Source organism: Musa acuminata, chromosome BXJ1-11, assembly GCF_036884655.1.
Source record: "Musa acuminata AAA Group cultivar baxijiao chromosome BXJ1-11, Cavendish_Baxijiao_AAA, whole genome shotgun sequence".
Taxonomy (NCBI): domain Eukaryota; kingdom Viridiplantae; phylum Streptophyta; class Magnoliopsida; order Zingiberales; family Musaceae; genus Musa; species Musa acuminata.
The window spans coordinates 373,477-386,137 of record NC_088337.1 but is presented as its reverse complement, the minus strand read 5'-3'; the positions used below and the strand labels follow the sequence as shown (position 1 = coordinate 386,137).

The 12,661-nt window shown below is 37.9% G+C and overlaps 1 protein-coding gene across 2 annotated transcripts; it reads left to right on the top strand.

The window, feature by feature from the left end:
• Positions 1-6,926: 6,926 nt before the first annotated feature.
• Positions 6,927-12,296, top strand: LOC135596711 (uncharacterized). 2 transcript variants are annotated; one of them, XM_065088795.1, is made up of 6 exons: positions 6,927-7,430; positions 8,799-9,061; positions 9,859-9,976; positions 10,185-10,393; positions 11,140-11,677; positions 11,853-12,296. In XM_065088795.1, exons 1-5 carry the CDS (start codon positions 7,050-7,052, stop codon positions 11,591-11,593), a joined length of 1,425 nt encoding a protein of 474 aa, XP_064944867.1. In that variant the 5' UTR covers positions 6,927-7,049; the 3' UTR covers positions 11,594-11,677; positions 11,853-12,296. The 2 variants fall into 2 exon arrangements, with proteins under 2 accessions (XP_064944867.1, XP_064944866.1); XM_065088794.1 differs by having other exon boundaries at positions 11,837-12,296.
• Positions 12,297-12,661: the final 365 nt, after the last annotated feature.

Below are 12,661 nucleotides of genomic sequence, written 5' to 3'. Positions count from 1 at the left end.
CTTTCCTGATTCTTTTCTTGTTAAGGACTTGAGCACGGGGGCATCATTGGTCCAAGGCCCGAATAAAGACAACATTTACGAATGGCCGTCAACCTCTCGAATAACCCAGCCCACTGTTCATTCTTCTGTTGCGGCTCCAATTGATGTGTGGCATCATCGGCTTGGTCATCCCTCGTCCTTTATTCAGCAGAAATTATTATCTCGTCACTCTCTTTCTCTTTTTAAGTCCACTAATTCTATGATGCATTGTGATGCTTGTCTTAGTAATAAGAGTTATCGGCAGCCTTTTGGCTCATCTTCTATTTCCTCTTCTAAATCTTTTGAAATTATATATACTGATGTTTGGGGTCCTGCTCCAATCTTATCTTTTGATAAGTTTTGATTTTATGTTATTTTTGTAGATCACTTCTCTAAGTACACATGGATATATCCTCTTTCTCATAAATCTGACGTTTCTCGCATTTTTTCCACTTTCCAGAAGTTGGTCGAAATCTATTTTCAGTCTACCATTAAGACAGTCTACTCTGATGGTGGTGGTGAATATCAAGCCCTGGCATCCCATCTCTCAGCTTGTGGCATTCAACACCTCAAGTCTCCCCCACATACGCCTCAACTAGTTGGTTCTGCCGAACGCAAACATCGGCATATAGTAGAAACTGGACTCACACTTCTACATCAGGCTTCCATGCCTTCAACTTTTTGGACAGCAGCCTTTCAAACTGCTGTCTACCTAATTAATCGAATGCCTACACCAGTTCTACAATACCGGTCCCTCTTTGACACACTATTTCACAAACCCCCTAACCTTTGTAAACTCCGAGTGTTTGGTTGTTTATGTTATCCTTGGTTACGTCCCTATGCCCCTCATAAGTTAACATCCCGATCTACTCCTTGTGTCTTTATTGGTTACTCACTTGAACATAATGCTTTCCGCTGCTATAATCTCCACACTCACAAAATCTTCATATCACGTCACGTTGTCTTTGTTGAGTCTAACTTTCCTTTCCAAACCCTTCCATATCCTGCCATACAGACCACTTCACTATCTCACTGGGGTATACCTTCGGTCCAATCGGACGAGCCTCCCATGACTTCGTCTACTTCCTCCCCTCCTGATCCGCACTATATCACTCCAGTTCAACACTTGCCCGTTCCTACTCCACTCCACTCTTCCCCAATTGATGGGGCAATATGTTCCGAGACACAACCATCCTCTTTATCTCCTTCTTGCCCAAGTGCCCCTGACGTGTCTCCACTTGACCCAACTTTTGCCATAGATCCTCACCCAACATCACCTCCCAATCCTGTCATCTCTAATCATCCTATGACCACTCGCTCTAAGCATGGTATTTTTAAACCTCGTCAGGTACTTAACCTTCAAGCTATCATGAATTCCTCATCCCCCAACGTTGAACCCACCACCTTTACTCAAGCCCAAAAATCTCCACATTGGCGTACTGCCATGAGTGAGGAATATAATGCCCTCCTCCATAATTCAACGTGGGATCTCATTCCTTACCATCCTTCACAAAACATCATCGGGTGTAAGTGGGCCTTTAGAATTAAGCGGAACCCAGATGGCTCTGTTGCCCGATATAAGACACGCTTGGTCGCCAAAGGGTTTCATCAACGACCTGGGGTTGATTTCACTGAGACGTTTAGTCCTGTTGTTAAACCCACTACAATCTGGCTCATCTTGAGTCTGGCTACCACTAAAGGCTGGCAATTACGACAATTGGATGTTAATAATGCATTTCTACAGGGATCTTTATCCGAAGATGTTTTTATGCAACAACCTCCCGGTTTTACTCATCCTCAGTATCCACAGCATGTTTGCAAACTTCGGAAAGCCATTTATGGACTTCGTCAGGCTCCGAGAGCTTGGTACACTGAACTTAGCTCATTTCTTATTTCTTTCGGCTTTCTTAACTCCAAATCTGACACTTCGTTGTTTCTGTGACATTATCATGGAAACACAATATATATTCTGGTATATGTGGATGATATTATTGTCACATGCAACAATCCCATCAGCATTCAAGCGTTCATCAAACAGTTGGCAGCTCGATTCTCGCTTAAGGATCTCGAACCCTTGAGCTACTTTCTGGGCGTCGAAGCTACCTTCACATCTTCCGGTCTTCTTTTATCACAACGCAAGTACATTCAAGATTTGTTATTAAAGACAAACATGCAGGATGCAAATGCAGTTACAACCCTCATCTCTACTAGTGGTTCTCTCAAATTATCGGATGGAAGTCCTGCTACAGAACCCACTCAATACAGCCAAGTTGTTGGCTCTTTACAATACTTAGCTCTCACGCGCCCAGACATCTCATTTGCTGTCAACAAATTATCACAGTTTATGCATCAACCATCTACTTTACACTGGTCTGCGGTCAAGAGACTTCTATGATATCTTAAAGGGACCTTAAATCATGGACTCTTTTTTCGTAAACACTCTCCGCTTTGTCTTCATGCGCTGATTGGGCAGGTAACCTTGATGATAGAACATCCACATCAGGGTATATTATCTTCCTTGGTGCACATCCAATCAGCTGGAGTTCTAAGAAGCAAAAGACAGTCGCTCGATCTACAACTGAAGCTGAATACCGTGCCATTGCCGCTACCACTGCAGAACTCAATTGGATCACGAATCTACTCCAGGAACTCAACATCGATTCCACCCCTACAATATATTGTGATAACATTGGAGCTACCTATCTGTGCGCTAATCCGGTATTCCACTCCCGCATGAAACATATTGCTATCGATTTCCACTTTGTACGCGATCAAGTTATCCGCCGTCAGCTTCGTGTTTCTCATGTTCATACAGCTGATCAATTGGCCGACTCATTTACGAAGCCTCTAGCTCGTAAACTTTTTGCATTACATCAGTCTAAGATTGGCCTCCTTGATCGGAGCACAATCGACATGATAAGTAGATGAGATTTCCTAACTGTTTGAGGAAATCTCTCTACTCTGTCGAGGGAAATCCTCTAATCTGTTGAGGAAAATTCTTCCTTCTAACCTATATAAAAGGAAGGAGGATATGTTAATAACAATCAACTACTTTTACAACTTGTTTATCTATTTATTTTCTAACATATCCATGGATGTACTCGTAGGTGTTTAACGATCAGCTCTGGTTTTTGTGATAGGTGGAAAATGAAAGTTGTCAATTCTTGTAATCAAGAAAGATATCATCATTGCTTCGATTACTGTTCTATTGGGCTGGCTTCAGTTGGATCCCTACAGGAGCGACAGGAAACATACCGAAACCAAGATGACGACCGACTAAGAAAAACCATTGGAGAGAAAACTATGTGTGAGATTCTAAGTTTTCTGGTCTTTTACATACTTTGGGAGGAACTGCACACAACCTGCATGATACAGATCAGAATCTTAGCAAGTACATGGAGATGTGCAAAGAAGAATGAATACGAGCTGCTCTATTAATCGATCCAACTGCACATCACTAAACTCCTCTCGCCAGCATCTCCCGGTATTCCTCGACCGACCTTTGCCTCTCCAGCTTCTTCTCCTCCTTAAACTTCCTTATGAACATCTCAGCCCGCAGATCCACCCCACCGATCTCCTCCACCACTTGTGAAGATGAAGCAGAAGCAGCTCCCACGAACAGGTGCGAACGATCGTTTGTGGTGGTGTTGTTCTTCGACACCGCCATGGCCTCGTGGTTCGCCTCCTCACGCGCCTGCATGGGCTGGGTGTAGGGCTTCTCCACGTACACCGGCGTGAAATACCGGTGGTTGTGGTCGACGCAGGCTTGGCGGTAAGCCGTCCGAGTTCTCCGGCGGAGCATGGCGGTGAGGGACTTGGGACGCCTGATCTTGAACTGCTTGGTCCGGAATTTGGAGGCGAGTTTTCTCCAGGCCTTCTTGGTGGATAATGGAAGTTGCCTGTTGAGACCCAAGCAAGACATGTAATGGAAGGTGGCTGTGAGGGTGGAGGAGGAAGATGGGATTGGAGGTGGTGTGAGATCTTTATATATAGGCGCATTGAACCCTTATACTTGCTCTGAGACAATACTTTTGTCCTACATGTGTTGTGATTTCCTCAATTCATGCCATTTTCAGATTAAAAGATTGAGGTTACTCCAAATTAATATATGAAAATTATGCAACTCCTTTTCAGGATATTATAATCTAGGAAATTAGGATATTATTATTATCTAGCATGAATTTTCTAGATATTTCTTGTAAACAAGAAATGAATGATGTTACGAAAAGTTGAATCTTTCTTTCGGCATCCTTTGTGTAAGACCTAAGCTAAGTGTTTGACTGCTGTAATGGAACAAGAAGTGGGGAGTAAATCCAACTACTGTTTGCATGAACTCAACTCGAGCTCATCACTAGAACGAAACCATTCTTTCCCCTAATACCTACCTACCGAGACTGAGAAGAAGAAGAAGAAGAAGAAGGAGAAAAAGGAGAAAAAGGAGGAAAGGAAAAGATCATTCCCATCTGTATCACTTGAAGTTCTTCAAACTTGTGTGTCAAGAAGAAATTATTAGCACAAGTGGAAGAAAAGAATGAATCTGTTCTTGTCACACAAAACATGGCGTCGATCGAAGATAGGACAGGGAATGCTAAGTTTCTTTGCTTGCGGCAGCGAAGATTCGAATGTAGCTTGAAAGCTAAGCGGAATAAAGAGAACATGCATCGATTGTTTCTTCCTTGGTGTGGTCATTTAAGACACATACTTTGCTTTGATCCTTTGGTTGGTCCCAAAACACTTTTACAGCAACCTGCTGATAACAAAACCAAGCAAAGCATTTATGCTGTCAAATCTAATCTAATGGCCAGATTCTTAGTAATTATAATACTAAATCTTCTTAAAATTTCAGCCATCATCCTGCTACTGTCGCCTTGAGTTCCAAATTATATCTTCGAATCTTGATCAAGAGATTAATTCAAATTAGTGCTTCATCTCAAGCAAGTACTGTACTTGGTCTAAGTTTGTGTTTAAAATGTTAGAAAAATCAGAAATCTTCTTGTCTATTGAATTGAATGGGAAAAATTATTTTTTCTCTCGAGTTTCCTTCGTCTCAAATGCTCGTGGAGTTTATGTTTAAAACATTAGAAAAATCAAAGTTTAATGTTAGAATCATTGAAGAAGCTTGAATGTATTAACATGTCTCTTTCCTATTATGACGAAGGATTTCCCTTAATGTATCAGCAGAGTAGAGAGATTTTCTTAAGAAAATCTTATCTACTATCATTTCAATTTCTTAAGTTTCGATTTCGAATGTTGGTAAATGGAAAAAAAAAAGACTTATGGGGCATTTGGTTACGAAATCCAAATTAATGTTGATGCCAAAATAATTAGTTGGATCCTAAGCTTTATATTATTACACTTAGTTTGAGATCATATAATTGTGATAAAGATAGGTGGGATTATTTGAAAAAGGTATATAATAAAAAAAAATATGTTACATGGTTTTCAACTTGAACTAGAATTACCTAAATATTCTCAAAGAAATTATCAATATAAGATTATTATTATTATTATTATGGTTTTATGAATCTATGAGTTGAATGAATACAAAGAATTGGTGCATGAAATTTTCCAATGAGATCATTTTCTTATGAATTTGAGACGTGAATTTGAACATGTTGGTGCTTATCCGATGGCTACAACTCCTCCTCCCTCTTTAGATATACGTTTTGCTAATATATATATATATATATATATATATATATTTATTTATTTATTGTGAAGAATTGAGATGTATAACTCAAAAGTGTCATCTATAATAGTCAAAGAATGTGGTCCACTGGGGGGTGAGGTAGCTTTCCAACTCAAGCTCGAGATATGAGCAAAATACAATATTATAGTTCCAATAAAAATAGGAGTATATAGCTAATCAATGAAAAAATAAACTATATATATATATATATATATATATATATATATATATATATATATAGCTTGATAAGTAAGCTTTAATTCAATCAATACTAACTCAAATTGGCCCGAAATCATCTCAACACCTTGACTAGTCAACCACATCTAGCATATCCTCAAAGCTTTTGACATATTGTTTACTCTTCTAACAGATCATTCAATCTTTTGGTACTTTGCCCAAACCTCGTAACCTCATATTCTCTTATATATCATTCAATTTTTCTTTCGACATAATATTTTATCTTTCCAATATGATATCAAAACTTATAGGATGAAATTTGTTCTTTAGCACATCAATCAATTTTTTGATTTGATGTTTAATTTTTGATAAGATAATCTTTCAACAAAATATTTAATTCTCTTACTCAATATTTGGCTATTTAGTAGTCTGATTCTATGATCAAAATATTTTGTATGTCACTTATCTTAAAAGCCCATTAATTCATTAAATTTATCAATTAATTTTATCATCAAAATTTAGGCTCCAATAATTTTTTTTTTAATGATGATAATTAATTGATGATGGGTTTTAATAAGATTTTTTCTTTCTACATGTCATCTCGATAAAAAAAAATTCAAACTTAATAATAACAAGAGAATATATCCTTTTAAAAGTTTATCCTAAATTCAAGTTTAACGAATATCGATCTCATTGATATTAAGATTCAATCATTTGATATATCGTATATTTTATCGGTACATTGATTTTTTTTTTATGACATCTCATTTTTTTACATAATATTCGAACTTTTTGATACCATGCCTAAACATTTAGCACAAAGTTCGCTATTAATCGTTCGACTCAATGTTTAATTTTTGATATGATATTTCTCAGCGTAATGTTCAACTCTTCTTATCAATAATTGGTTATTCGATAATCTGATTTTATTATCAAAATATTTTATTTGTATCATTTATCATAAAGATATATTAGTCTAATAAATTCATCAATTATTTGGTATGTTCTACATATGTTGTAGCTGAGATGAAGTTGGATAGATTAATTGTGATGGGCTTTCCTCCACGGAGCCCTTCCTCGTTGCCTCCACCATCTTTCCTTTTTCCCTTTGCCCTCATTAGCGGTGCCTTCTCCGCTTGCCCAGTTCTAGCACAGGCGGCGGCTAATGGCGCTCCCCTCTCGTCCTCTCGTCTATGCCCGCTTCTCTCCCCTCTCTAACGCCTATCCCTCCTTTTGTCTCTTCCTCCCTCCCTCTCCTCTCGGCCGTACATGTAGATCCCAGGATATTGCTTTTGGATTTGGGAGACACAGGAAGTCGAATCTCAGGCTTCTCGCTGGCAGCAGAAGTTGTCGCAGTCCATGCCTCATGGTTCTTCGTTCTTTCGCTGGCCACGAGGCGGAGAGGGGTTCCTGCAGCGAGAACGACGAAGGTGACGAGGAGGAGATAGAGGAGGACGTCGACCACGAGAAGCAAGTTGAAGATGAGGAGTCAGTGACTTCTGTCGCGGCCGAGAGATGGGATGTCTTAGGCCTTGGCCAGGCCATGGTATATACGTTTCTCCTTTCGTGCCCTTTCCAAGATTTCATGTTTTTTTCCCTCATTTAAACTATCTATTCCTTGATTATTATGTTTATTGATGAAAAGATCGTGTCTTTAGTCCCTTGAATTGATGCATCTGACCCTTCATGTTGGCTATTACATAATAAGAACAGGTTATAAGATTGTTTCTCCCTGAATGCTCATAAACCAGAAAGATCCTTTCTTAGTGTCTTGTTGGAAGAGAAGAACATTCTCTGGCATGCAATTTGATATTTGTTAATATATACTCACAACACATGTTTTCTATAACTAGAAATCTTTTCATTTTTGTCCGTGTCTTAGTTTTCTTATGTGCTCCTAACGATTCTAATTATGTTTGTCCGTTGATGTCCTTAGAGCTACTGGGAGATATAACTCATTTAGCCTTGTTTGTAGGTCAATGTCAACTATCCAATTTTCGTACTCTTAATCAAGGTTTTTAATTTTGTACCATACCGCTCGACACGGGCAGTACGTACCAGTACCAGTCCATCAGTAGACCGACACGCCGACTGCCCACTACCGGGCGGTATCAGGTTTTTGGTCTCGTATCGGACTATACGGGGCTGTACCGGATGATAACGGTCGAAATTTTGACTGTTACCGATCTGTACCGGGCGGTGCCATAGATTTCAGCTTTTGACGTTGATTGTTAGAATTTCTTGTTAAACCAGGATTTTTTGGTAGCAATTTGATGTAGAGCAAGTGTTGATGGAGTCTCAAAGAGGATTACTGCAACTCATTGAATTGAAATGAAAGCATAAAGCTGCTTAAATTCTAGAAACAGGACATAAAATTGTCTTAACAATGATTTCAGGAAGATAATATGATGCAAGTCATTGTCCAATACTTCAGATTTATAAATTTAAATATCATTTTCAGCTAAAACATGCAGGAATTATTGCGAGATAATTTTAAGGAAAAATCAGTTTTTGATAGGATGAACCATAGATTTCAGCTTTTGATGTTGAGTCATTAGTTAACTATTTTCTAATGATTCCATTTTTTATAAATTTAAATATCATTTAAGCTAAAACATGCAACTCTTTTTTTTTAGGTATTTTTGGAGGGATTTATACCTATTTTAGGCATACCACTCGGTACGTCGGAACCATACTGTACCGAGCAAATCTTGGTACACTAGTATGGTATAAGATTAAAAACATTGCTCCTAATACTATTTTATGCTGCATTTGTAAGAGAAAATTTGTTTCTCGTAATTGTTGCCTTTTCATTGTATTGGATTGTTTGTTGATTATATGTTTCGGAGTCTAGAATGTTATGTCCTCTCTGTTGTTGTTTTTACTCATTTATTTGCCTTTTAACTTCTGCTAGGTAGACTTCTCCGGCATGGTTCATGATGAATTCTTAGAGAGATTGGGGTTAGAGAAAGGCACTAGGAAGGTTGTTAATCATGAGGAGAGGGGCAGGGTTTTGCGAGCTATGGATGGTTGCAGTTACAAGGCTGCTGCAGGAGGTTCTCTCTCTAATACACTTGTGGCTTTGGCAAGACTTGGTAGCCGGTTTGTGAGTGGTCCGAACTTGAATGTTGCCCTGGCAGGCAGTGTGGGCAGTGATCCACTGGGTGGGTTTTACAGGTAAGCTTCATGTAGTTTTAGTTATCAATGTCTGAGATAGTGCCACAGACCAAAAATTTTTCTCTGTTACTTGATCCAATCTTTTTAATTGATAATAGGAAATCACATTGGAATATGAGTTTAACATTCTGGAAGATAAATAGGCATGAAATTGCTTGTTTATGGTGTTCCTTTCCATTCATTTTGATGGAAACTGTGTGGAAGGAAGGACTTCCATCATGGTTATAGTCATTCATAGTGATCCTATTTATTCCCTGGTTTTGCTGTGGTTTGAGTATTGACTTTCAAGAGAGAATTTCAGGCAAGTAATTCCTTTTATTTATTTACCAATGATAAATGTAAATAAGGTGGTTTTTCTCACATTTTCTTTCAGAAAAAGAAAATTCTGTATATCATAGGCGTATTGTGGATGCAATTCCAGGAACAATAATTATTTACTTCTTTTTATTCAAGTTATTCTAAAATTTCAATTTATGCCTTTCTATTTGCTAGGTTTGAATTATCTGAATGCTTTTCATCTGCATCAATTAAGAATTTTATCAGTAAGTCTAGTTCTAAACAAATATCTTTGTGGGTTCCAAGTCCCTTTTTATAGACTTCATAGAATTACTGACTACTAAAAGTTGTCATTACAATTTTCTATATTGTTGCACTTTTTCTTTTGTGTTTCATTTTGTCACTCCTCTGGTACAGTCTTCTGATACTCAGAGATCAACCTTAGTTTCCATTTTCGCATAAAATTTACAATTTTTCTGTTATTTATGGTGTAACCAATAAAGTTTTGTTATAAATTTTAGGGCAAAACTACGTCGTGCAAACGTTAATTTTCTTTCTAAACCTGTGAAGGATGGTACGACTGGCACAGTTATAGTTCTAACAACTCCAGATGCCCAACGTACTATGCTTGCATATCAGGTAAAATCCTTGTTTAGTTCATATCTACAAGTCTTCATTTATATTTACATTTATAAAGCAGGGCAGAAAATAGGTCTTGGTTAGATGGTGTTAATTTCTTCCTCTTTCACTTTTGCTAAAGCTGACATAACAGGCTTCTATTTTGCATTTTTCCTAGTTTCCGATTATTGTCCATTAACTGTCATTACTGTTTGCCTTCTTTTACCAGGGAACATCATCGACCATTGATTATGATCAATACTTGGCTGGTATAGTCTCAAAGACAAATATACTCGTCATAGAGGGTTACCTATTTGAGTTACCCCATACCATCAAAACTATTGCAAAGGCCTGCGAGGAAGCTCGTAAAAATGGTGCACTTGTTGCTGTGACAGCATCTGATGTTTCATGCATTGAGAGATGTTATGATGATTTTTGGTAAGCCACTGTAACTTTTGTAAGGCTTCATTTTGAGCTCCATTATGAATTTTGGTTGGGTTCCAAAATCATTCTACCTCAATTTAGCACAAATGTGGCCTGCTATTTTTTCGAGCCTTCCACCATATTGGAACATTAAGATGGATGTGCTTTTTATGGTTGATTTATCCTTGGATGATCCAAGTCGCACAATCTACAGAGGATCCAAATGCTCTCTATCATCAGTTCCTTTCTTTCTCTGGTTATTAGAAGCACCTATTTCTTTCTATTTTCTTTTTCTTTTCATTTCCTGATCTTTATTCTCCTAATTCTTGGTGGGATTTTACCAGTTTGGGAACCAATTATTTTTGAGAAAAATTGATTTGCCATCTGGAATTATGTTTTTAGCTAATCTTATGAAGCATATTAGAGTTCTTAGGATGCATTGGTGATGGCAGATGATTCTCCTAATCTTGTCATCAACCAACATTTGTGATGCCTTTCTAGTTTTTGTTTTTTCACTGAATTCTTTAGCATAATAAACCACTTCTAGGCAATTAGCAAAAGGAACAGAGTCATTTTCTTGTGTCAAATTTTTTTTGCCATTCATTAATACACCTTTGCCTTCACCGTTATAAAGCCTACCTTTATCTAGTTCTTTGATTTCCATCTTACGAGTGAATTTTTGCTATGACATCTGAGCTTCTGTATTTTTTGCACACTGATTTTTTTTATCCAAACTTACACTTCCAAGTTCATCTTTCTAGGGAAATCATAGGGAATTATACAGACATTGTATTCGCCAACAGCAATGAAGCAAGAGCCTTTTGTGACTTTTCTTCTAGAGAGAGCCCAATGTCAGCTGCTAGGTACTTGAGTCATTTTGTACCTCTGGTCTCTGTGACGGATGGTCCACGAGGCTCATTTATTGGTGTAAAAGGTGAAGCAATCTACATACCCCCATCTCCATGCATACCGGTGGACACTTGTGGAGCAGGTGATGCATATGCATCAGGCATATTGTATGGTATTCTTAGAGGGACCTCAGATTTGAAAGGTATGGGAATGCTGGCTTCTTGTGTAGCAGCAGTCGTGGTTGGACAGCAGGGTACTCGCCTTCGGGTTCAAGATGCCTGCAGATTGGCAGAGTCTTTCACCTTTCATCTTGAGAGCTCAAATGCTCTCTCTGATGTCAGTTCAGATCATATCTCCAGCATATGACTTATCTTCCACTTCAGTTCATATCAGACAATACTTGGTCGACTTTATAAACCTCGCAGGATGATTAAAAAAATTCATACTCAGGTACTATAGATTTTTGCTTTCTTGTTCATGTATCTTTCTAATTGTTTCAATTAAAAGAAACAATTAGTGATTTATTAGTGATTGAGTTTCAAACAAGGCCTAGATCCAGCTGGGATTAATAGTGATTGAGTTCCTTTTCCCAATCTCATGTCTTTGCAGTTTGATGCACTTGTAGATGATCTCCCTTCCTGGTTTGGTTGCATTAGCTATTTACAGAAGAGTGTTAGCTGCAGAATCAAGCTGGGAAGAACATAGAGAAACCAGAAGGAAAGCCATTGATCATGACAAGGACACCTTCGGAGGATGCTCGCTGGATAATCTAAAATGCTGTAATGACACGTTCCATGGATTTCAAGCTTCCAATTTCGATGGTTCTTTGCCAGTATTGTGTAAAGATACGGGCTAGACTATTTAACTGGGCAAAAAGATTTAGTGTGAGAGAAAGGTTGGAATTGTATGTTGTCCAACTCAGACAGAATCCGTCTGATGGGGGATTATTGCTAAATGTGGTAAAAGGTTTAGCCATTTGGTTTGGTGCAACTGTGTTTCAGACATCAGTGAGGCTCTCTTAATGACAATAAGGCTCCTATGCATATGCCACAAGCTGCTGTTAATGTTACTCCACGCATTGATTTATGTCAAGAACCTGTTCCTAATGTTGCAGTAGAATCGCTTCATTATATGGATGTCTGTCACGTTGATCTAAATAAAATAAAGATTAATGACTCAATAATAATAATAATCACAATACATATATACATCATATTGATCATTTATACATTAATTAAATATACATATTATCGTATATGATTATTAGATAATAATAATTAATTATATGTAATATTTTGAAAATCTTACGATAAAATGTCCCAGAAGTCCCATATGCGGTTAGGAAATCATAGCCATTAGGGACTCTCCTGTGATTAGGAATCTTAGGTTACAAGGTTGTCTTATATGATTAGGAAACCCTAGTCGTCAAGGATG